The sequence below is a fragment of the Acanthochromis polyacanthus genome, chromosome 20 (assembly GCF_021347895.1).
Source record: "Acanthochromis polyacanthus isolate Apoly-LR-REF ecotype Palm Island chromosome 20, KAUST_Apoly_ChrSc, whole genome shotgun sequence".
Taxonomy (NCBI): Eukaryota; Metazoa; Chordata; class Actinopteri; family Pomacentridae; genus Acanthochromis; species Acanthochromis polyacanthus.
In genome coordinates this window covers 9,308,428-9,332,396 of record NC_067132.1, presented here as the reverse complement: position 1 = coordinate 9,332,396, position 23,969 = coordinate 9,308,428, and the positions used below count along the sequence as shown (strand labels likewise).

Sequence of the window (23,969 nt, the reverse complement as noted above, 5' to 3'; positions counted from 1 at the left end):
AAAATTAAATTAGGCAAGAAAGATTTATGAAAGAAGGAAAGAAAATAAACAAAAAGAAAGAACTCTTAATTTAGACTTTCCATCCAGACTGTGTATTTTTAGACTGATTATGAAACTGAAAATTCGATACAGCTTTCAGAACTTGTTGCCGTCAAATGTGAGTTTTATAACTTTGGGTGGAGGCAGTAGTGGTAATAATAGCATTTTTAGAAAATGTTTGACCCACACTGAAAAATGTGACCTTGTGGTTGTGTTCTGTTGAAACCGATTAGAGCTACTCTTTGGACAGAAATCAGTATCTCTTTCTTTTTTTTATTTTATTTTTTTTACAGTGAGTTCACTCCTTGTCATTGCACAACATTGTCCACAATGATGAAAGTGAAACCTTAACGACCCTCTCTTTTATAAATCAAAACATTCAGTGAATGTAACCGCAGACAAGACAAGAAGTTTGAGGAGGCAGTTAAATGCCGACCACATCAAAGTGTGCAGAACTGCCCTCTGATGCACGCTTTCCCTGAGTACTCAAGGTTACGCCATAATAGCTTCCACGCAGGTTACAGTGTGAGCCAGAACAGAAGGAGCTGCTGCCATCTCAAAGCATGGCTCTGTTGTGATATGTATACACCACTGTAGCGCCAGTTCAGATTTGCTCATTTTTTTATCCAGATATCACAATCAAAGTAGCTTTAGCAAAACAGTCTCGCCTCAAGGTCCATTTATTCTGTTGTGGATCATATCCAATGATTTCCATCAGCACATGGTGTTTTCCCAGATGTCGTGAACAAGCAGAACATTGAGTTCTGTAAGATTTTTCTCTTCCATTGGTCTGATGTCAACACTCGTTCCTCACTTTGGAAACAGCAGCTAACTAAACAGTCTCACATCAAGGTCCATTTAGTAGCAGTTGTTGAGTTTTCAGTCCTTTAGCATGATCTTTACCTGAAGATCAAGACTTTCCAGTTGCTAATGAAATTTAGGTTTGCCAGGCACCATGCGCTGGAAAAAATGCTCCTCTCAAAACAAGAGAAAAAACTTATTACAGGGAACTTTTACTTTGAAATAAGACAGAGAAAAAAATCTGCCAATAGAACAAGTGAAAAATGACTTGGTAAGATTTCTTGAAATAAGACGGGATATTCAGAATATTGAGATCTTAAAAATAGCTGGGAAAACCTATTTTAAGTCATATATTACCAGGATTGTCAATCTTAGGTGTCTTAACCCTTCTGTTGTCCTCATGTACGGCACCAAAAAACATCCAAAAATTCTGCAAAAATTTCCCCAAATTTCTGAAAATTTGCAAAATCTTCAGGAAGAAAATTCCTTAAAAGTTTTGTTTTAAAAGAATCCCCAAATTTGACAAGAAATAAAAAATGTAAAAGATAAAAAAAGAAAATTCTGAATATTTAAAAAAAAAATAAACAAAAATCTTCAAAAAAATCTTCAAAGTGTCTAAAATGATTACATATTTATCAGTAAAACTTCTAATATTTTCTTTAAGAACATTCGGGGGGAAAAATCAACCAAAATCCATCAAATTTCGCTGAATTTTGGTTGATTTTTTCCCCGAATGTTCTTAAAGACACATTTATTTAACACTTCTTTTTTTCCATCAAAAAATGTTCAAAAAATTCCCAAAAAATGTTGATAATGTGGAAGTTTTCAATGTGAAAATATTAGTTTTTTTCCCACATTTTCAAACTTTAAAACGGGTCAATTTGACCCGCAGGACGACAGGAGGGGTAAAACAAGACAATTTCAAAATTGTTTGATTTAACAAGATATTTAAGATGCATTGCCTTAAAAGAAGTCTTTCTATCTTGCTGAAATGTCACTTGTTAAGTGAGGTTATCCTAAATCAACTGAGACTAGACATTCTGACTAAAAATAAGACAAACAGACTTGGTAAGATTTTGAGTTTTTGCAGTGTGTATCTTCCTCCACTAGTTCCATATCAATGACCCTCTGTGAAAATGTTGCACTTCTGAGGTTAAAAAAGCAAATATACAAGAAAATGGTCATCATATTGAGAGACAGTTACAGGCAGAGCATATGGAGCAGTGTCAGGTGTGAGGCAGCTCTCTGAGGGTTTGACCTCAGCTTCTCTCTGGGGTGTTGGAGATTCCAGATTCGTCTGCTGTAACCGGCTGTAATGACAAAGCTCAGGTCAGTTCTCGAGCCTCAGTTCCTCCTTAATGGAATAATGACCGAGACACGAGAAGACCTGTCTGTCATGCAGCCCTAAAGCGAACATACACAATTAGACCTGGCATGTTTCCTCTCGCTCCGTCCCAGCTGCTCTCTGAGAGGGGAATTCCAGATGTTCATCATAAAGTGCTACGTATTTTTAAAAGAGTTGCCTTTCTCTGGCTCTCTGTCTCTCTCTCTCTCTTTCTCTGGCAATAAAATCGATTTGTGCTGTTGTGTTAGAGCGCCAACGAGCATGACCACACAGAGAAGTGTGAGCGTCATGCTGGTACCTTGGATCAAACACCACCAGCAGCTTGTAAACCCATATTTATGTGAATTCTTTTGATTTTATTATCACTTCATCTCCTGCTACCAGGATGCATGTGTCTGCAAGTATTTGTTGCGTTCATGCAAACGCTGAGCTTCCATTTTGATGGGTGTTGGATTGTGTGCAGCTAAGTCTTTCCAGTGTGATCATGTGAAGAATAAGCCACTTTTAGCCGCAGTCACTTGACTTCCCAAGGGCTAAAGGTTAGCCTTAAGACAACCTCGCTCTGTGCCATGGCAACGTATGAATTCTAACCAGTCAAACACGACATGGAACATGTTGTGTGAGGCTATCGAGCATGAATGTATGGCAACTCTCTGAAGAATGCAGCACTGGAGCCAGAGAAGTTGAACACAGAGTAATGCAGTGCTGAGATAAGCAGGGCTGATAGCAAGCTTTCCTTTGCATCTAGATTTTATTTCGAGCATAACAGAAATATTAAAGTTTGTGTCAGGCAGTAATGCATATTAGTCTGCGTTTCTGACAATGCAGAAAACTTTATCAAGCACCCACCCCAATGTTCATGGTCAGAAACATCTCTGCGTATGTAAAATCTGCTTTAAAAATTGTAAAACAAAACACTTTGAAACATTGGTAGTGTATCCACTGAAGGTGCTGATCAACAGCATTCACACTAGCACAAATTAACTGTAGCAAATTTGCAAATTGACATGAATTTCTTAGATGGAAAATCACACAAAGTTACTGAAGGTTTGTAAATCTACATGCTATTAAACAGTCATAGCAGAAGCAGGTGTTGCTGTCATCCTCAGCTCTCCATCACTGCATTTTTTTTTTTTTTGCAGAATCAATTAACTTCTTCAACTCATCATTATTAGCTAATTCAAATAAAGGGACTGAGCTGTTCTGTGCATACAGGGAAGATGCATTTGCTACATAAAGGCAAAGCAAACTAGCACACTGTAGGACGTAGTAGGTGTAGTATGTTTAGTGGGAGGACACCTGAAAAGAATGCGCTCTAGTTTTTATAGCATTTCAGTGTTAGGATGAAGGGTCATGGAAAGAGCTCCAGTGAATCATCAAGCCATGAGCTTTGGTCTACTTAGAAAAAATCCTGAAACTGAAAACAAAATCAAAAATAGTTTAATGATATAGCTCCACAATTTAGTACTACATGGTTCACAGTCTTTTCACGTTTTCAGCAACTATTTTTCAACATGTATCATTTTCAACATGTAAGAATAATTGGAAACAAATGTCTGAATTTTCTTCCTTTACAGCTTTATTGAATTATGTCCATAATTAAACCTTTTTTTGAATATCGTCATATTAATGTTATAGCAATTTTACCTAGTAAATGTGCAGTGACACAATAAAAAAGGCATGGTTTCTAATAAAGGAGGACCATGACAGAATCTAGAAAACAGCAGGGGAGTCGTATAACCAATCTTCTACATCTGTGAGGTTTTTCACAGTGCTTAGAGGATTCTCTTTTCTACAAGATGTGATTTATTTTCTCCATCACCAAAAGGTACTTCAGTTTTGGTTTTCCACCACATCGTTCTGTCAATTATGATGATTTAAACGGATCTTTTGTCAACCTGTCACTCAGTTTGCTCAATTAATTTGCAAATCTACATCTGTGAACTATGGATATGTACTGTTTATACTGTACTAGTAGTGAAGCAGCCATAAGCAAAAGGACATACCATCATTTCTGAACACCTGACAGACACTTATTCAGCTTGGTCATGGGTGTGGAAAGGATCGTTTTATAGTGAATGCAATATTGTGCTATTTGCCCTGCTGCCAAAACCTAGATAAAACACACATCTGTACTCACATACTATCATACATGAGCACAGATGTAAGAATTCTTATGCATCCAACAATTTTATTGCAGTCAATTTGCTGAGATACCAAACTGTTTACAGATAAGATGGAAAGAGAAGAGCAGAGCAAAACGATTCACTTCCTCTTATGTTAGCCATAACAATATTTTCAGCCCTATTACCCCACACATTTTTCGACAGAGATAACTTAAGGACAATAAAAGACACTCCAACATTTTGTTCTGCCTTTTGTGCATACTAGTAAGTCCTTAAGTGATATGGTGATGACCAAACCAACCTTCCATTCACTATGGTTCCTTGGGCCAGAGACCGGGAAATGGCAGACCACACTGCTTGCTCTCAGATGGATACTCCGCCCGGAGCAACACACCCCGGCAACCACAAATGGACTGGGCTTGCTTATAATAAATTGGCAGAATTGGGCCGGCGTGCTGACTTTAAGAGAGAGTCATTATCCAACTGGGCTTTTGTCAGGATGTGGTGTTTCACTGCCATTCTCTCACTTTCTTCTTGCTCTGTCTGCCCATTAGCAACTTAAATGTCTTCCATATGTCTGTTTGTGTACAGCTTGGCTGCTCTCCTAAAACTGTTCCCTATGCGCCGGCCTACAAACACAGTATCATGAGGAGTGTGGGTGGTAAAGCCATATGTTAGTGCTGACCCATCACAGCGACCTGCTTTGATATCTGAAAGGTTTGCGACCAGCTCTGAACCGAGAAATATTACACCCTGGTCTTGCTTTTGTTTTGAACTTTTAAAGCTTCCATCCAGCTGCTTTCCTCGTCGCAGACTCTTGATAGCTGCAAATAATTTTCATAATTATGTCCCCCCGGCTCTTCTGTTTAAACAGGTGGAGAATTCTTTCTCCTGTCTGCTTTGTCTGTGACACCACCAAGGAAACAGGGGAGAGATAAAAGTGTGCTGTATTGACATCATTTTTCACATTATTGGATAAAAACAAACACGGACGTCTCTTTGATTCGATTTCAACAAATGTCATGTTTTATATGGCATTGTATTCCAGGCCTAACGTGGAATAATCTGATTCTCCTTCCCTGGATAATGCCATTACACTGACTGATTTTCTCTCCTGGCTATATTTCTCATGCATTTCTCTTGGCATGGCGTCATCCACCTCAACCCTTCAGTTTTAAACTGAAGCGTCAGGCACCTCCGGATTCCTCTCCACTTCCTTTCAAATCACATCAAGAACTTTCAGTGTGCGTGACTAATTATTTTCTCACCACCACATTTGGCTCCGGTAAAATAATTTCTCCTTTCCCCTTTACAGTTCATCTGATATTCGTTTATACGCTCTACACTTTCTGAGCTGGAGGAACATGTTGTTGCACAGAAACCTGAAACATATGAGTCCAATTCACTTCACCCACGTGGAATACCATTATGTTTTTAGGACTTGGAAAGCTTGAGAAAGGACTGGCTATTGACGCTGAGTGAAATGTAATTGTGTGTTATTGCAGCTGTCCAAGTAAAGAGGAAAGCAGCCATTTCAGAAACACAAGATGTTTCCAGGAAGATGTTTTTACTGACAGCCATTTATTCTGCCAACACACCTTTACCCCATCAATCCATTCTATGAAGCAGTGCTACTCCTCTACTACCAGTCCTAGAAACACATTTTCACAGATTTTCCACATCTTCTAGAATTTCTTTTCAGGCTATCAAACACTGCTGTTGGAGATGCTGTTTAATTTTGAAACTCAACTACTCACTAAAATAGTCAAAAATTAGTTATTATTTGCTCATGCGGAAATATATTCCAACGAACCATCCACACCACCTGCCTACCACATTACCGTCCGAGCTTTATGAAAACTGACACTTGGTCAAGCCACGCTCGCAACACCTCCTCAGCTCACTTCTGTTTAATTGGCTTGTCATGTTTTTTCATCAGCCAGCTCGTTAGCAGTGAGCTGGTGTTGAGGGAGATGATATCTCCATGTCAACCTCACAGATGATCAGACAACAAACACACATACACACTTGCTGGCGGTGTGGAGACACACGCAAATGTGTGGAATGAAGCAGTAACTGGTGATACTCATCTATATTTAATGTTCTCAGCACTGCTGGTGCTCACAACAATTTTTTTCTTATGTTCCTAAGCACCAAACTGATGCAACCTGTAGTTAGAGCAGTGATGTTCGCTGCAGTTGGAGCTCCATCAATAAAAAGTCAAAGAGATACACCTCAAGAACTTCAAGTATGAATATTTGACACTGTAAGAATTCATGTAAATCCTCCATATGGAAAATAGCTGAAATATAAATACATATGAATAAGTCATACTAGAACAATATTAATAAACAGCTTGTTTATTTTTTAACATGATCTATATACAGTTGACTGAAGAGTTTTTGAAATGGCTGTCAGTCCAAGGTAAAGATCCTCATTCTTAACTCTTTCTTGACTCTTCTTTTCTCATTAGGATGAAACAGGAAATACTCTGACTAAAGAACAAAACGAATCCCTCACAAGAACAAGCTATGTTCTGGTACGTTGTCAGATGCAGTAAATTCTTCATCAGTCACATACTCACACGTTCTCCTGTCAGGCACTTAGAGATGGTTTAAATGATTTTCTCTGGTAGTTAGGTCTTCAAACAGGACTTCTTTTTGAGCTTCTTATGACATTCTGTAATACCAGTAATTCTCTGCTGGTTTTTACAGTTAATGCAGTTCACGGTTCATTTTACAGTAAACACATCAGGACATGTTCTCAGCTAGGTGTTTGCTTCAGTCGAAGAAAATATCGGCTGTTTTGAAATACAGACTGCACATAAAGATGGACAAACCCTCCAAACATCTATATGATTCCCAAACAGTGGTTTTGAATCTTGGTGTGGTAGCTTCAGCTGCCACGATCTCGGAAGAGGTGAAGCAGTAGAGCTGAGGTGGGCCATGGAGTGTCCTGAGATGGTACTCAAGTGTAATTTAAAGTGACTACACCCTTAATTATGCATAATTTTAGGACTTCATTCATTTTAGTTATGTGTTGTGCAAAAATTCACCCACATACAGTTTTTATGGTCCAAGAAACTGACTTTCGAGACAACCAAAACATTTTTTTTTTGGACTAGACTGTTTATTTGTGCTTTAAGTTGGCCATTTTAACGAAGAGATCTGTGGGCATGGACTTTCTTTTGAGACCAGCCTCAAATGACCATTGGAAGAACTTCAGTTTTTGACACTTTCATGTAAGTCTTGCCGAGCTAGATTTAACTCTGCAACATTATGTCAGAGAATGGAGAATGGTTTGGCATTACCTCATTTCATTCTGCTACAGGGGAAGAAAACCTTTTGGTTTGTTTGGAATGTTTTTAAAGTAACCATTGCCATCTAAGGCAGGACTAAGCCCAGGATACAGCAGTGATGCCCCTGTAAAATAATCACAGAGGATCTGTGCTGTTGGAACATTTGCATGCAGGGAGACATGCAGTTTCAAGTGGTTGCTTTCAGCATGTAGGCGGCGGGGGGGGGGGGGGGGGGGGGGGGGGGGGGGGGGGGGGGGGGGGGGGGGGGGGGGGGTTGGAAATGTTGACATACAGTGGACTGAAGGGAAGGGGAATCCTATGTGAAATGTGCACCATAAGTGACACACTTATACCCAAGGTCTACGTTCTATCAGTCAGACTACTTCTGCACTGGTTTCCCTTTTCAGCCTCAGAGGTTGCTATTTGCTGTGATCATCCGTTGAGATTTGAGATATGATACTCTGCTTTTCAGAGCTAATTTTCATCTTAAAATGTTTGGTTTTTTTACATTCAGTGCATACATTATTTTAAACTTTTGAACATTTGAATGCAATTAAAATGCATCTTTGGTTTTGAACCGTTACCACTTTGAGAAGCTTCCTTTTTCACGGAAAATGCAAGCATTAGCCGTGTGGTAGATCAAGGATTTGTAATTCATCAATATTCTGGTGAAGGACTCCTTTAACAGCATCATCAAGGGACTTTTTATCCACTAGCACAGGTGCATTTTTAGTGTCACAGTGATCATGGAATCACACCTCCTAACTAACTGATCCCTGAGGCCAGTCCAACACACAGGAGGCATCACACTGTCAAAGCACCTGCTGTGCTGAGGGAAATATATTCCACAATCTAAGTGTTCATTTATGTGTGAGTGGGCAAGGAAGCAAGCCTCAGTCTGCAGGTAACAGAAATGTCTGGCTTTCTTTCTTCCTGTGTTTCTGTGTTTCTTAACAATGTGTATACTAACTCCATTTGGTGACTGTACCAGGTGACCAATGGGACAGAGGCTCAGAGTGGACGCCATTCTGTAACAGTTGACACTCAGGTCCAGAAACAGCAGCAAGACGACAGAGATGGTTTCCAACAAGCACCAAGACAGTACAACTCTCTGCCACGGTGAGACATCCATCGTCTTCCTCTTCCTTCATCCCATCTGTCTGTCTGTCTGTCTGTCTGTCTGTTTGTCCGTCTGGGCAGCATGGCTCAGTGGGTAGAGTGGCCGTCTTGCAACTGGAGGGTTGCCGGTTCAATCCTTGGCCCGGAGAGCTCATGTCCAGGTGTCCCTGAGCAAGACACCTACGCCCTAATTGCTCCAGGTGGGTCGTGGTTAGCGCCTTGCACATCAGTGTGTGAATGGGTAACTGTGAACGCTTTGGGTATCTTTCAGGTATAGTAAAGTGCTATATAAATACACACCATTTTACCATCTGTCTGTACATAATTCTGTCTCTGCCTTCCTTATCATGTCCTCTGTGCCCTTTCTCAACCTCTTCATTTGACTTTTTCGATTCCTGTCTTTTCTTCCCTGATATTTTTGCTTTTATCTTCTTTTTTCCTCTTCTCTTTGTTTTGCGTATCTCTTTGGCTACCCTCAAAGTCAATCACCATAAAGGCACTTTCAACTCATCTCTAGACATTTAAATGATTCTTAGCAAAACTCTTTGAATGAAATCATTTAATGTGATTGCTTAGAATTATCTGACTGATATTTAACTTCATTAAGTCAATGCTGACCTCAAGGAAGTGGTGACTTTGTGAAAGGCACTGGGCCCCCTCTCCAACACTCCCCGCATAATGAATAACAACTTCAGTATGTTTTTAAAAGGAATTTTCTCTTGGTCATGTCTTGCCTTACACAGCTTTAGTTCAGAGCTACACACTGCTCTCCATCTTCTCCATCTTCCTGTTTCGATTCTTTTGCATGTTAGTCAAAGAGATGCCAATAAAGCTTAGCATATCTTTCATCTCAATGCCCTGGGGGAAATCAGTTTAGTATCAATTTTTGCAGTCCCTGTCATCACTCTGTAACAGTCCTCTGAATCTTTCTAATCTCACTTGAAAATCCCCACATTTGAAGCTTTGCATCCTGAAAGAGAAGGTCCCTAAATGCTCTAATTCTACCCACTGATTGAAAGTTTATCATAAAATAAACATTATTGTTAAATATTTCCATGCTGAAAACAATCCAGTGTGAGTTTTTGGTGTTATGAAATGTACAGTATGGTCTACAATGCAGCAAGTGAAGGTTTATTTGAGTTTTGCTGCTTGCCAACTTAAACAAAGACAACCCTCAACGTGTGTTTGTGTGTGTACGTGCGTGCGTGCGTGTGTGCGTCTGTTTGTGTGTGTGTGGTCTTTTCATTTTCTTGGCCAGAGTAACTCTGATCTCCTGTGTTTTAGTCCCTCCCTGTGCAATCATTTCTTCATAGCTGTTCCCTTTTGCTCTGCTGCCTGTGAACACAGTTTGGTCGATTAAAACATGTTCCTGTCTATGGCTATGGATTTGTGGTCCACATGGACACATAATCAATGTGGTCTGTATAAGCCAGACTGATCTATGCATTCCCTTCTTAGCTGTTATCTGCTGGTATCTCATGTAATGTGACAGTAGGCCCAAGTCCCCCCCCCCCCCCTCAGTGAGTTGCTTTTCTTGGGAAGTTCGCATGGCCGGCCAAAAAGCCAGCCAAGAATGGCCTTTGATATGCATTCCTCTCATAATCTCATAGCGTCTTTGAGAAAAGAGTCGCATGAGCTCAGGCTTGACGTTTGACCCTGGCTAAGGCTTTTCAGAGCTCGTGTCTCGGTACTGCTCCTCATTAAAGAGCTAAAGTCTTACATGCCCAGATTAATAACCTCAGCCTTCTAACTCCAACCACCTCTCTTTTGGAACCTCCTCATCCTGTCCTTCTCTTCCAAAACAGGAAGCCTGAGCAGTGAGCCGTTCAGTTGAAAAGGGGACATTCCCTCACAAAAAAAAAAAAAAAACCCTCCAACCCAAAGAGCTTCCAGAAGAAGCCATGGTAGCTGGTTATCTGATGACGGCCAGACTTAGCTCGCTGTCTGGGCTGTGAGGATTGGAAGAGCACTAATGAAGGCTTGTTGTTGGAGCAGGATTAGCGGTGACAGGCAGCGGAGGACGAGAGGGGGCCGGGAGAGGAATGAGTGTTTTAGTAGGAAGTAGAGACCACTGATTAGCCAGAAAGAAACGCACTCACACACAAAAATACACACACACATGAATGCCGTCAAGATAAGGTTCTTAACTGTGGCCTGAGAGAACCGCCAGTAGCTCCCCCATCTACTCGTACAGTTTGTACACTCCTCAGCCAGAACAACGTCCTTCCACGCTATAAAGAAAATATTATTCCACGTTTGTAGACAATTTATTTGTACAATATAGAAACGATTGTTCCATTGCCCACTGGATGCATTTGGGGCTTTTCCCTAATCATTTTGAGTCTGTGCATGTGTGTGTAAGCTTTCTCCTCCTTCTCATAAACTCTGATTCTTCCCAGCTGTTTTAAAGAAACACACAGCGGCCACAAATTTTTTGTGTAAGCCAACTTCCTGGCTTTGTTTGTTATTTTCTGTCATTCTAAATTTACCCCACTCTTTGGCATGATATATGTTCCCATCCCCTCCCTCTGTAAATGTAGCTAATCTACTTTGTGACATATTCTGGCGCAGGAGTATAGGTGATAAGAGAACTGGATCCCCTGACGCATCAATCACGATTACATTCCTGTGGAACAATGCCATCTCTGCTCTCTTCTCTTCGCCGCCGAAGACTCCCGTTTTCTCTCGTCTACTTTAAAACCTAAAAGGTCATTCTGGAAACACAGATCGCCGCCTTGTGCAACAGGCGTCCTGGGTTTCTAAACAAGCGGCTCCCTCATGAGCGGTGCTGGCTGCTCTGTAAGCCAAGCCGGGGTGTAAATGCATGGCGGCTCGCCCAGACAGCAAAACCCAGATATGGAGCATGTGGTGGGGCTCTCTCTGCAGTCTGTCTCTACATCTGCCCCTCGGCCAATTACCCTCATACGTACTTACATGCACACACACATACATACATATGCACAGTGGAACAAGATGATGTGTTTGTGCTGCCCATTTACAGCACATAAATGCATACACATTTGTCTACACATGCATAAATGTAGACCTTAGCCAACAAAGGCATCCACACTCACATTACAGTGCCATGTGCTTCAGCTCTTCCCCAACCTTTAAACACTGAGAACCACAAGAGCTTTCATTAGTAATATTGGAAATGTGGGGCTTTCATTACACAGATATAAAAAAAGAATGTTTAACAAGGGTAACTTAATTTAAATGTTAAGAATGAAGTAGTTCATGTTTTTAACTTGCTTGTTGACAGCCCTGGGGGGTAGTTCCTGATTTATATTTGCTGAGGATTCTGTCTGTTGATGTCACCACCGTGACACTAGACACTGCTCTTTAATTATAATTTACACAGTCATTGTGTTTATGTTTTATTTTCCCGATTCTGTGACTGACTGTTAAACAAGGTGGCAACACTCTTTCCTAAAGGGAAACACAGTGAATCTAACGGATAGCTTTGTGCAAGCATACAGGCAACAGTGGGATGATAAAGCTCCATTTGATTAAAAAGAAACCTCCAGCAGAACCGGGTATAGGCAGGACGTCCTCCTGCCCTAACCAGTTGGGGTGAGGGTAAGAACAGTGTTATACTTTCCCTGTGTGGAAGTACGTGAGCATATGATGTGCTGAGCAGTCCAAAATTGTTACAACATAGGACAATATGCACATCTTCCACAATAGTGTACATGCATGGGATGCATGTATGGAACAGAGGTTTTTAAGTGGGCTGCAGTGGATTAGAAAAATATTTTCTTAGTAAAAACTGTAGATTTTTGTTTTAGAAACAATTTTTTTTAAATTTTTTTGGGTCTACCACTTGACTTTTTTGTTCCATAATGCTCAGGATCTTTCAGAAAATTTAGAATGACCGTCTTACTGCGTCCAACCTCAGCAGCAATGGCACGCTGTGAGAGGCCTTGCTTATGCAGCTCGACGATCCAACCACGTTCAACAAGAGAAAGCTTCTTAGCTTTAGCCATCAGGAGGGCATGACCGTGTGAATGGCTGACAGAAAATGAGAATTTTGAGCAGATTTTGACTTTTATAGCCTGTGGTCTTAAACTTTTGATCAGCTGATAAACAGCCTATTTCAGTTTACTTGTTGCTTTCAATAAATTACTTTTTCAAAGTGCTTTTTGTCTCACTCCCCCTTCTTGCTTTTGCATATTGTAGCTCTACTTAAAACCTCATTAAGATCCAAATGTGCAAAAGGTAAATTCTAGCAATTTTTCAACTGGTCTTAAGATTTTGATCAGGTCTGTACATCTATAATCCCATCTATAAGCTTTAGAGAATGTTTTTTCTTGTGGCATGATCAAGTATGTCCTCTAATTTTCTTAATTTAAGGCAGTATTTTGCAGTGCATACAAAATAAGAAGTTAAATCAGTTTCTCTCATTTTAAATTCTGAGTTAAGAAAAATGAATAAGAGAGTTGTTATTTGAACAATAAATTACCTATTTAGTCTTCTGTCTATTCCTCTCAGCTGCTGGAGTGAAACTCAGCCTGACAAGAATTTCAGGTGTTTTAGTCTAAAAGCATTCCAGGCCCCTGTCTCCCTCTGCAGTCTTGTGCTGTGAACTCAAAAGCCTTTTAAGCACACACTGGGTCAGTGAGGTGTGAATGGGATTTCTCTTAGCACCCTTGATGCAAAAGACACTGTCACAGGTCTTCCATCGCACATCGGCCTTAATGGATCGTAATAATGGAGGAGCAGAGTTGACACTTTAGCCAAAGACCTAGCAGTTTCCAATGACGGCTTTCCAGGGCCAATTTCTGAAAAGGTGAGCATGTGTGGTGGAAGGCACGCATGTGCGTTAGATTGTTTTTGTATGAGAGATGATATGCGTGCATCTTGTGCTGTCCTGTCAGTGTAGGAGCAGGCAGGCCGGGTGAAGATGAGTAGAAGGCGGATAATGCCGTGAGGCCTGCCATTACTCTGTCTGCTCTGTAAGTGCACCCGTCTGCAGCTCCAAAAAGGAGTTAAATGGATGAAAGCAGTCATTTTTCTCATGGAGGTTTTAACATTTGTGTTTGTTTACAATGTGGAACTAATAGTCCTGTGGGCATTTCAGCCTTCCGCCGTTTGTTTCCTCTCTCTTTCATGTCTTGTCCTTTATGTCACTGGATTCAGTGTAATCATGCAGCGGGCTAAAACAGATCCCTCTTTACTCCACTCATGTTGCTTTCAATATTTTAAGTGAATACCACGACCACATCCCCCTTTTAATGTCATAAAATGTGAAAATGGCTACATTCTCTGCTGAAGTGCAGTTTCTTTTGAATCTCCCTTCAATAGTGCTGACCCAGAGGCTGCTGGGCGAAAAAAATAAAAATTCTTTTTTGAGCAGAATTAAATGGCATCCTTCTCTTTTCACTATAGACTCAGGCACTGTTTAAGGGGACTTACTGAACATCGCAATTGACCTCTGTACCTGTCTTTGTGTGTTTAGGCAACCTCGCAAGAACCCCAGCACGGTGTCCCAGGAGTCATGGGACAAGGTGTACATGCCAGCAGAGGGTTTCCAGACATCCAAGGAGAACCCTCGCTACTCTGGGGGCCAGGGGTCACGTAATGGCTACCTGGGAACGTCCAACTTTAACGCCCGGGTTCTCCTAGAGACCCAGGAGTTGCTGAGGCAGGAGCAGAGACGAAGAGAGCAGGAGGCCAACAAAGCCAGGCCGCCTCCAGCCCAGGAAACCCCGAGTGGCAGCAGCTATGACCACAATGGAGACCACAGTCAGGCCCCAGCTCAGGCCCCAGCTCAGGCCCCAGCTCAGGCCCCAGCTCAGGCCCTACCTCAGTCCAAGGGCCCCTACAGACAGGACGTACCTCCGTCACCTTCTCAACTCGCCAAGCTCAGCAGGCTTCAGGGTTCAGAGAAAGGAAGGCTGTTTTATTCCTGAGACAGTGAAAAGGAAAAGGAAAATGAATGTCTGTGAGAGATTAGGACTGATCCGTACAAGTATTTACAGGGGAAAAATACAAAGAGGGCAACAAGTCAAGTTTTTTTTTATAAAATACTGAGGTACAAAGATTTTTATGGGACCGTTGTTATAAAATGTTAATATTTAAAAAGAATTTAATGATATGATCCTTTATAGCTGTATCAAAAAGAAATGATTCTAGATGTTTATTTGTCCAGCATTGTGATCTTCTGTGTATATAAGTGCCTTTTAGTCCATTGATTGTTCACCTTTTGTAGGCACCGGCCCCATTGTTTGACTCATGATGTGCAGCTTTAACCCATCCACGTCAGTCAAGCAGCTCTACATCTGACAGCAGTCTGACCTAAACAACAGAACTCCAAATGCAAGACGTATTTTTGTTTTTTCTTCTTTTAGGATTTGTTGGTTGGCAACAGCTGATTTTGCTTCTTCTGCTCTGTTTGCTACAGCCTTGTCTAACACAGCCTATAAGACAGCCAAGCTATTCATGGAGACTTTACCAAGCAATACACAATAACCGTGTTTCCATCGTGTATTTTCATGCACATTTTTAAGTGCTGCATTACAAAAAGTTCATTGAAAACAGTATTATTTTAGAAGAATCCCCATTTTCACCGAAAAGTTTGTACACCAATATGCACATAGTAAGTGACAGAGACTTTGCAAACAAACGGCATATGACCGATCTGCTGTTTCTGGTTCTTCCATTGTCTTTGTCTCCAGACAGCATGAAACATGACAAATACCAGCTGGCATGAAAGAATGATTCTAAGTTTCTGAAGCCTTTTCTACAATGTTTTTCTCTCAATGGCCAAAATTCTATTTATCTCTTCCTCTTTGATGTTTTTTAGTTGGTAAACAGCTGATTGAGTTTCCGGCTTCTTCTACTTTGTTTGTTGCAGCCATGTGCTGTGCTGTCCATACTGCCTTCTGACAACACAAGTTTATTTACTCCAAAGTGGTTAATGGACACAAATCAAAATCTCATTATCATTTTTTATGTTTTTGCAACATTTCAAAAGTGTGCTTCATATTTTCTCATTATATGGAAACACAGCTACTGTCTGTGTTTTTGTAGCATCCAGGTGCTGGCATGAAATTAGTGGTTATCATGCTCATGTAAATGAGGCTTTTTATTATGAGGCAGTTCATGGTCTTCATCAAGTAATACGCTGTGTGTGCGTGCATGCGTGCATGTGTGTGTGTGTGAATGTGAGAGTGCTGGCAGGAGATGACATGTGCTGACAGAGTGTGGAGGTTAAGAAGCTTGTGTGAACTGTAGCGTCAGAGCTTGGGTTTTGGGCATGAGCGCCCATCCCCCCATGCTCAGGCAAATGTCCCTTTTGGTTTCAGATGCAGCATTTACTCAGAGTGTATCCTCTTTCCATCCCCCTCTTGTATTCAGTATGATAATCCTGAAGTCTTTCTTCCTCTCTGCCGGCTGTTTTATCTCACTTTTTTTCTCTACACATTGTCGCCCTCACCATACGGCACTCTCAGTGGAGGAAAACAGCTTTAGATCTTCTTTATTCCTACTCTGCTCCACCCATCCGGGGAGCCCAGCGGTATAAATGGGGTCAGGTCTGGGTTATTAATTAATGTGCCTCATTAAAAATAAATGCGCCCCACTGTGTGTGTTTGTTGTCATGTGTGACTAGGAAAGAGAAACAGTGACCTTGCCATCACTTCTCTGGCCCCGGCATCACCTAGAATGATTTGGCTGTAACAGAAGCCTGTTGGCCTTTAGGTGTCTGAGCTGTTCCTTACTGAATATTTCATCAGTGGTTACATGGGAAACCACATCAGCTCTGCCATGGACGGCCTCAGTGTGGGACTGCTTGTCCTTTGGCCACATACAGTGGAGCTGATTTTGTTTTCCTTCACAATTAAGTCCATTGATAAAAAGCCACTCGGGAACTTTTTCACAGTTAAATCAATAATTAGCTGTGTGTTTTTCAAAGTGTGAGTGTGTGTGTGTATATGTACACTCCTACTCAAAAGTTTGGGATCACTTAGATAACATTAAATGAATTATAAATTCAGTCTAGACATTGTTAATGTGGTAAATGACCATTCTAGCTGGAAACGGCTGATTTTTAATGGAATATCTCCATAGGGGTACAGAGGAACATTTCCAGCAACCATCACTCCTGTGTTCTAATGCTACATTGTGTTAGCTAATGGTGTTGAAAGGCTCATTGATGATTAGAAAACCCTTGTGCAGTTATGTTAGCACATGAATAAAAGTGTGAGTTTTCATGGAAAACATGAAATTGTTTGGGTGACCTCAAACGTTTGGATGGTAGTGTACCTGTATGTGACTATGTTTGCATGTGTTCTTGTATGTAGACCAGTTAATGTGAATTTTTCCTGAAGGGCAAAGTTCACTCCTGTATGTGCTCAGTAAACCAGGTTACTCTGAGAAAACAGGACACCCAGACAGTGGTGTATATCTGAAGAGGTTGAGAATCAGATTCCTCCTCTACCATAACTTTATCTTTTATCGTTCGCAACTTACTGTTGTCATGACACAATATGCTGCGTTATGATGAATGTGTTATACCGTCACTGGACAAGTGATTTTAGCTTTACAGTACATTTGCTCTACATTATTTAATTTTAAAATACATCACTTCTGCTGTGTTTACATCTAGTGTCCACAGTACTCTGGGCATTCAGGAGCCCTAAAGTGGAAACTTTCTGAAATGTTTCTGACCCTGTTTTAGTTTGACGACTCAGAGGTTACATTTAGTCTAGACAGGAAGAGACGGAATTTTTAGAAACAATGATAGAGACCCATGTTCACTTTTTCTTTGTCTTCCTTCTGAAAACTGCTGTTCTTCCTTCATCATATTTCCTACAACTAATCAAACAACCTGCTGCTTTTTGCTGACACCAGCATTTGCATGACGGACGCATGTGGTCATGTGAGATGAATTTACAGGCATGAATATGCGTATAGATTTCTAAAACAGCACTAAGATGCACACCTAAATAAACAGAAATCATTTTCAAACAATATGTATTAGTGTGGGCTGCACAGTGGTTTTGTGGTTAGCACCGTCGCATTGCAGCTAGAAGATCCCTGGTTTGTATCCCAATCTGAGAGCTTTCTGCATGGAGTTTCCCTGTTCTCTGTGTGCATGCGTGGGTTCTCACAGGTTCTCCGGCTTCCTCCCACAGTCCAAAAACATGCTGAGGTTAACTGGCTAACTAAATTGTCTGTAGGTGTGAATGTGAGTGTGATTGTTTGTCTCTATATGTAGCCCTGTGATAAACTAGTGACCTGTCCAGGTGTCCCCTGCCTTCATCCTGAGTCAGCTGGGATAGACTCCAGCCCCCCCACAACCCTAATGAGGATTAAGCGGTGTATAGAGAATGGGTGGATGTATAAGTGTCTATGTGACTTCAGCCAAGATGGGAGAGAATTATTCTGAACATGCAGCATATGATGATTTTGAAACATATATTTTATAACTACTGAACTTCATTCTTATTTTTGTAAGACCTAAATGTATTTTTTCCCAAAACTTTAAGACCGTGATGTAGTAGAAAAAGTTTCCAGTTTACCCCTTTGGTGCGCTGTGTGGGTCAGGAGATAACCATTTTCCATTGGATTTGGGTCACTTTTGATCCATGTTGTGCATAGAAGGGTTACAGGAGCCACACAGCAATAGTACAGTATTTTCACTCATCAGAACAGGGTTTACATTACATGTGGGACCGTTATTGTTAGACTTAGGTTTGGTTGAGTTGAAGTACTAGAACTACTTGGTTAGGTTTAGGAAAATACAATGGGTTGCATTACATGTTTGAAGCTCCTCCTCTGTTTGTATTTTTGGGGAGATTAGTCCTACCGCATCTAATGTGTGATTGTTGAAAATGATTGACACTAAAACAATAAAATAAATGACAAAGATGTCAATTTGAAACATATTTGTGATATTGCCACAAACAAACGTGACGTAGTTTAGCTGTACTGGAATATAGTGTTTGGGAAACAGGCCTGTATTGGCGTCTGCTTTCAACAAGCAGGGAAGAACATTGTCCCATTTTTTAATATTCAAATGAATTTGTGCCTCTAAGCCTTACTTATTTCCTGAGCTCTGGGTTTAGGGTTCCGACTAGATTTAGGATTAAGAGAAAGCTCATGGCTAGTATTTATTCATTGGTGACAGTATAGTTTAGGAGGTTTGTGCTCCTCACAAGCATATAAAAATGAATGTAAGGGTATGTAAAATAGAGCACTAGTATGCGTGTTTGTCTAGCAATTTTCCAGCGTGTGTGTGTGTAGGTGGACATGTGTTTAAGTGTCTGTAAGCGCTGCCAGTAACTGGATGCTCCAATATGTCTATGAATATGTCTTGGCAGCCATATGAACCACTTGGCTGTTGAGTGGGAGAGGAGCAGAGGAGTGGGAGGGAGAGAAGATGGGAGGCCTGACCTTGCAGATGATTCAGTCAATGGAGTAATCACAACTATTCCTCTGAGTCTGCAGTACAAACAAGAGGTTACCAGCCAGGCAGCGCTCACTTTTGCTGTCTCTTCTTCTTATTCTCTACATTTATCTGCTTCGTCTGTCTGTCAGTTGTACACATTTGTTGTTGTTGTTTTTTTTTCTGGGGCAGAATTACTGCGTCTGCTTTGGATAGATGAAAGTAGCAGCAGCTGAGTGTTTGTGTGAGGGGGCTCAGCTCTGACACAGCAGCTGTTTTAACTGGTGTGTCTCATCATGAACTGGGGAGGTGCCTGCAATATCTAACGAGTCTTTTTTTTCCCCCTCCTCATATGCAAATTTGATAATATCCCGTAATGCACATTTATTATTTGTGTTGTGTAATTAATGTTTGTGCACCGCCTCTGTGACATATGGATTTTTCCCATAAAGCTATTGTTTCGGGGGATGTTTTTAAGTCCTGGGAGAAATGAGAAATATATTGTTAGCGTTTTATTGTGTTTTAATGGCCATCCTTCATTGTGTTTTATTATCCACAATATGGTACTGTGCTGGTAAAAAATGACCAATATGTAAGCACCGTGCAATTTTCCTTTTTCCAACAGTGTATCATTAAGATATGTTTCTGCTGTTGTTTGTACATACAATATAAACTTTTTTCAATGAATAAATTGAGGGTAGTTTCAATCCTTGTAGCAATAATTTTCCTTGTGTTTCTTTAACATTCACAAATGGTTTCCCTCCTTGATAACACCCCAGTGAAAGAAGATTCATAATTGAAGGCAAATAATGAATGTTTCTTGCTGCCATACAGCATAAGTGATTCAAGAATTCATAATGAAACACTTCTTTTTGAGTATCCTTTTTTCGACATACATGTGCTTGAACTGGGAAGACTTCAAATTTGTCTGTCAGTCATCTGGCTGCCAGATCACTCCTCCTGTCTTCAATGGTTTAAGATAAAAAAGCAAGAAAGGAAAAGAAGAAGGGGGGGCATAAAAAGGTCGGAATTGTTTCTCATCATTGGAGAAATGCTAAAACAATATCAACCTCTGCTTTAGCTGCAGCTATACATCGCTCAAAATGTGGTTTCCACATTTGTTGAAGTGACAGCGACTGAGACAAAGACACACATCCTCTGTCTCTCCATCTCTTTAATCTCCGTGCTCCGTTGGTCAGCGTAACGGCGGGCCAGGAGCTTTTGCCCAGAGCTGGCTCAACTTCTGAGAACATCCTGTGATGACTCTGATGGTGATAAAGACAATAGTCAAATTTATGATGTTCAACTTCAGGGGAAAGGTTTTAGAAAGTCTTGGCGCTGGCCCAGCATCACAGAACTCCTGCCAAATCTGCCTCATTCTGAGGACGGGAAAGGCTTTTGAAAGAACCTGTCTGGTCAGAGTGGAAATATACTAGAAAGCTCATGAATCAGGAATAAAGACATCTACTCGTCTTTTTATCGCCTTTGGGAATAATAGTAAAATTTAGGTAAGGAGGAGAGGAGACCAAACAGTGGAAATTTGCCCAGACTATGAGAAGGTAGAAAGTGGTTTCAACCCTGGATAATGCCTGGAGGGGGAGTTTGAAAGCACCTCTGAAGTAACTCTGCTCTGAACATCCCTGCTGAGCAACAGTCTGTTGCCTTCCATTTTACCTTTGATTGAGGGTCAGCAGAGCAAATGGAGAGAAATAATCCTACATTTGGTCTGGTCTTCCTTTACAGTCATATGCTTTTTGAGGTCCTTGGCAGTGTTTCAGCTTTCACCTTGGATACATGCAAAGAGCTTCATTATGCAGAATGTTTGCTGAGTCACCATGCAAGGGATTTGTGTTTTACCTACACATTACTGGAAAAAACTGACATTGCAATGTTTAGTTTTTCTGCACCAAATATTGCATTATGAAAAAAAAACTTTAGTGAGTTTATTGTAGGTATAATGTACCAAATGCAAAAGTCTGCATTCCATGGTTGAAATGAGTGGGAATTTGTTACTGTACCATTTTATCATCTCTGTCCATTCTCTTGTGATCTCTTCCGTTAGCAAAACATTTTGGTCCACGCAACTGCCGCTCACTAGATATTTTCTTTTTTCTGGACCATTCACTGAGAACAATAGAGATAGTTGTGTCTGAAATTCTCAGTAGTGTTCCAAAATATTCAGTTAAATCTATTCAAAGTCAGTTAAAAAAATGTTTCTTTCTCATTCTGATGCTTGGTTTGAACTTCACCAGGTTGTCTTGACCATGTCTACATGCCTAAATGCAATGATTTGCTGCCTTATGAATGGCCGATGAGATGTTTGAGTTAACAAGCAGTTGAACAGGTGTAGCTAATAAAGTGAAATTAGTTTAACAGGACTAGATACCAGAACGGGAATTATCAGAACCATAGGGGCCAACAAGGACCTCAGTTTTATCTAAATTTAATTTTGTTGAACAGTCTTGGAGATTGGAGAGCTCACTTGAACTTTTTCATGTTTGTAAAAGATGGCCAAGTGGTAGTATACAGTAAGCAAATAGTAATCCATAGTGGAAATAAATTGGCACCAATATTAAACCCTGAGGAACTCCGCACTTCATGACTGAGGCTAAACAAGGTCATCAACAGAAACATGACACTGGATGATGCAATGAGACCAGATATAGAAATGTGTTTTAGTTCTGCACATGTAGTACAGTATGGAGAAACAGTTCAGTCTGTACATTTTTATATTTCTATTATGATTTGTGGAAGCGCACAGACGGCAATAACATCATCACCACAAAACTGACGGCACAGACATAAATCCAGCTGACACATCCATAGAGGCAATCCAAAGCCATCAAAACACAATAGGTTTCATCCCTGCATGATACACAATGCAGCGTGTAACCTACTCTGCTGTATCAGCTTGCACCTTTAACACTTTGAAGCCTGTGGGAACACTAAAGCTGTCTTTGGCCTTGCTCTGTCCGATCATTACTCACATTGAAAGAGCTCTGCTGAGTCTTTAATATCCCCCCGTTTGCATTCCCTCCCATAATAATACACCATAATGAAAACCTTCAGTGATTTCCAGTGATCAACAGCAGACTCTTTCACTGGCCAGTTTGATTTCATTACTCTGCTTTGTCCTCTTGACCCCTGCAGGCCAGACCGGTAGACCCTGTGTTGGCAAGTGCAAGTGTGCTGATATGAGAAGCAGATGGGGTTCGTGTGAACTGCCGGTAGATAAAAACACACTTGTGTCTAGGGATTGGGGAAATCATTTTTTTACGCTTTTTTTCAGCCCGGTGATGGCTGAGGCAGTGTCACCTGTTTTGGGTTGAAGAACCTGTTTCTCTCTCTGATCCGCGATCTGCTGCCCCACTGGGGTTTCAAAAGCGGAAGCCGACTCTGTTGTAGGAAAAGCTGTGGTCATAAATCTCAACAGATGCGCAAGGAAAGCCAATTGTGGGAGGCTGACATGAACACACGCATACCTGGGGCTTCTTCCCTAAAGCTTTGGGCAACATCTGGTGAGTGCGTGTTTGTGAGCAGAGGATGGTCTCTGTAATATGTGGGCAGGGAAGGGAGGAGGGCTAATGTTTGTGAGTGTGTGGCTAAGAGACAGAAACAGTCACAGATGAACTGGCTTACTGAAAAGATGACCAGATGAGGAACAGAGAAAACGTACTGTGTTTACCAGAACTGGCCCAGCCTCCTGCTTAGTGTGAGAAATTACAGTCTCAACTGGAATCCAAGCACTTTGTACAGCCAGATATTATGTGAAATTGGGGGATAATGTTGCAGGGCAATCGGCCCACTGTTTGACCTTTAATAGCAGTAAAGGATGTGGTATTGGATGAATCTACCAGAACTGAGCTTACTGAACTTTAAAGGCCGACATAAATCTGAAGGCCTCATAATAATGTGTACTTTTCCTATTTCTCCCTCAGGTTACAATAATATCAAATTGATACAAGCTGCATTGCTGTAGTGTCCTAAGAAGAAAGAAGTCATGCTACCAATTCAACAAAGTCATAGCGTCTCATAAACAATCATGTCAAGCACCATTTGTATTAGATTTATTCTTGATGTTGTCCAAGTTCTATCAAAGTTTCAGATGCAGCTGACAAGAAACAAGCCTGAAATGTGGACTACGCCGTTGTCACACTCAGATCCCAAACATCTGTTTCAGAGGAAATGAGATCAGTTTGCTTACTTCAAGATTCAGAATAATCATCCAGCCTTTATCTATACACCACTTAATCCTCATCAGGGGGCTGGAGCCTATCCCAGCTGACTGAGAGCGAAGGCAGGGGACACCATGGACAGGTCACTAGTCTATCACAGGGCTATATAGAGACAAACAATCACACTCACATTCAGGAAGCCAGAGAATGCATGCACAGAGAGAACATACAAACTCCATGCAGAAAGATCCCATGCCCAGGCCAGAATGTGAACCAGGGATCTTCTAGCTGTGAGACGACAGTCCTAACCACTGTGTCACTGTGCAGCCAATCTTAAAATCAGCCAAGTGAAGAAAAAAAAAAACAGCAAATGTGTATGCTCCCACTTTAAGAAGTGCATTCTAAGTGGGTGACTGTACTGCACATTTAAACACTAAATCTGGTTGGACATAAGGGCAATACTAGCAATAAAATAAAATAAACTTGCATAAAAGTCCTGAAACAAAATGTGACTTATATGTTTAGATATCGTATGTAATTAAAGTCCTTACAGGAAGTCTGGCTGCTCAGGAGCTATCTTGGTAACGTCAAAGGACAGTTATTTCAGGGTAAAATATTGTGAATATCAGGCTCTGCTGGGCGGTTTATGATCTCAATGTCTGTGTCATGTTTGCTC

At 41.0% G+C, this 23,969-nt stretch overlaps 1 protein-coding gene across 2 annotated transcripts in view; it reads left to right on the top strand.

Annotated features, from left to right (window-relative positions):
• Window positions 1-19,825, top strand: part of LOC110951091 (partitioning defective 3 homolog) — a 400,033-nt gene extending 380,208 nt beyond the window's left edge. The window contains exons 23-25 of one of the 2 annotated variants that reach the window (XM_051940403.1): window positions 6,785-6,850; window positions 8,601-8,728; window positions 14,187-19,825. In XM_051940403.1, the coding sequence (XP_051796363.1) occupies window positions 6,785-6,850; window positions 8,601-8,728; window positions 14,187-14,640 (648 nt within the window). In that variant the 3' untranslated portion in view covers window positions 14,641-19,825. The remainder of the gene's footprint in view (window positions 1-6,784; window positions 6,851-8,600; window positions 8,729-14,186) is intronic. The other variant, XM_051940404.1, reaches the window with a different exon arrangement.
• Window positions 19,826-23,969: the final 4,144 nt, after the last annotated feature.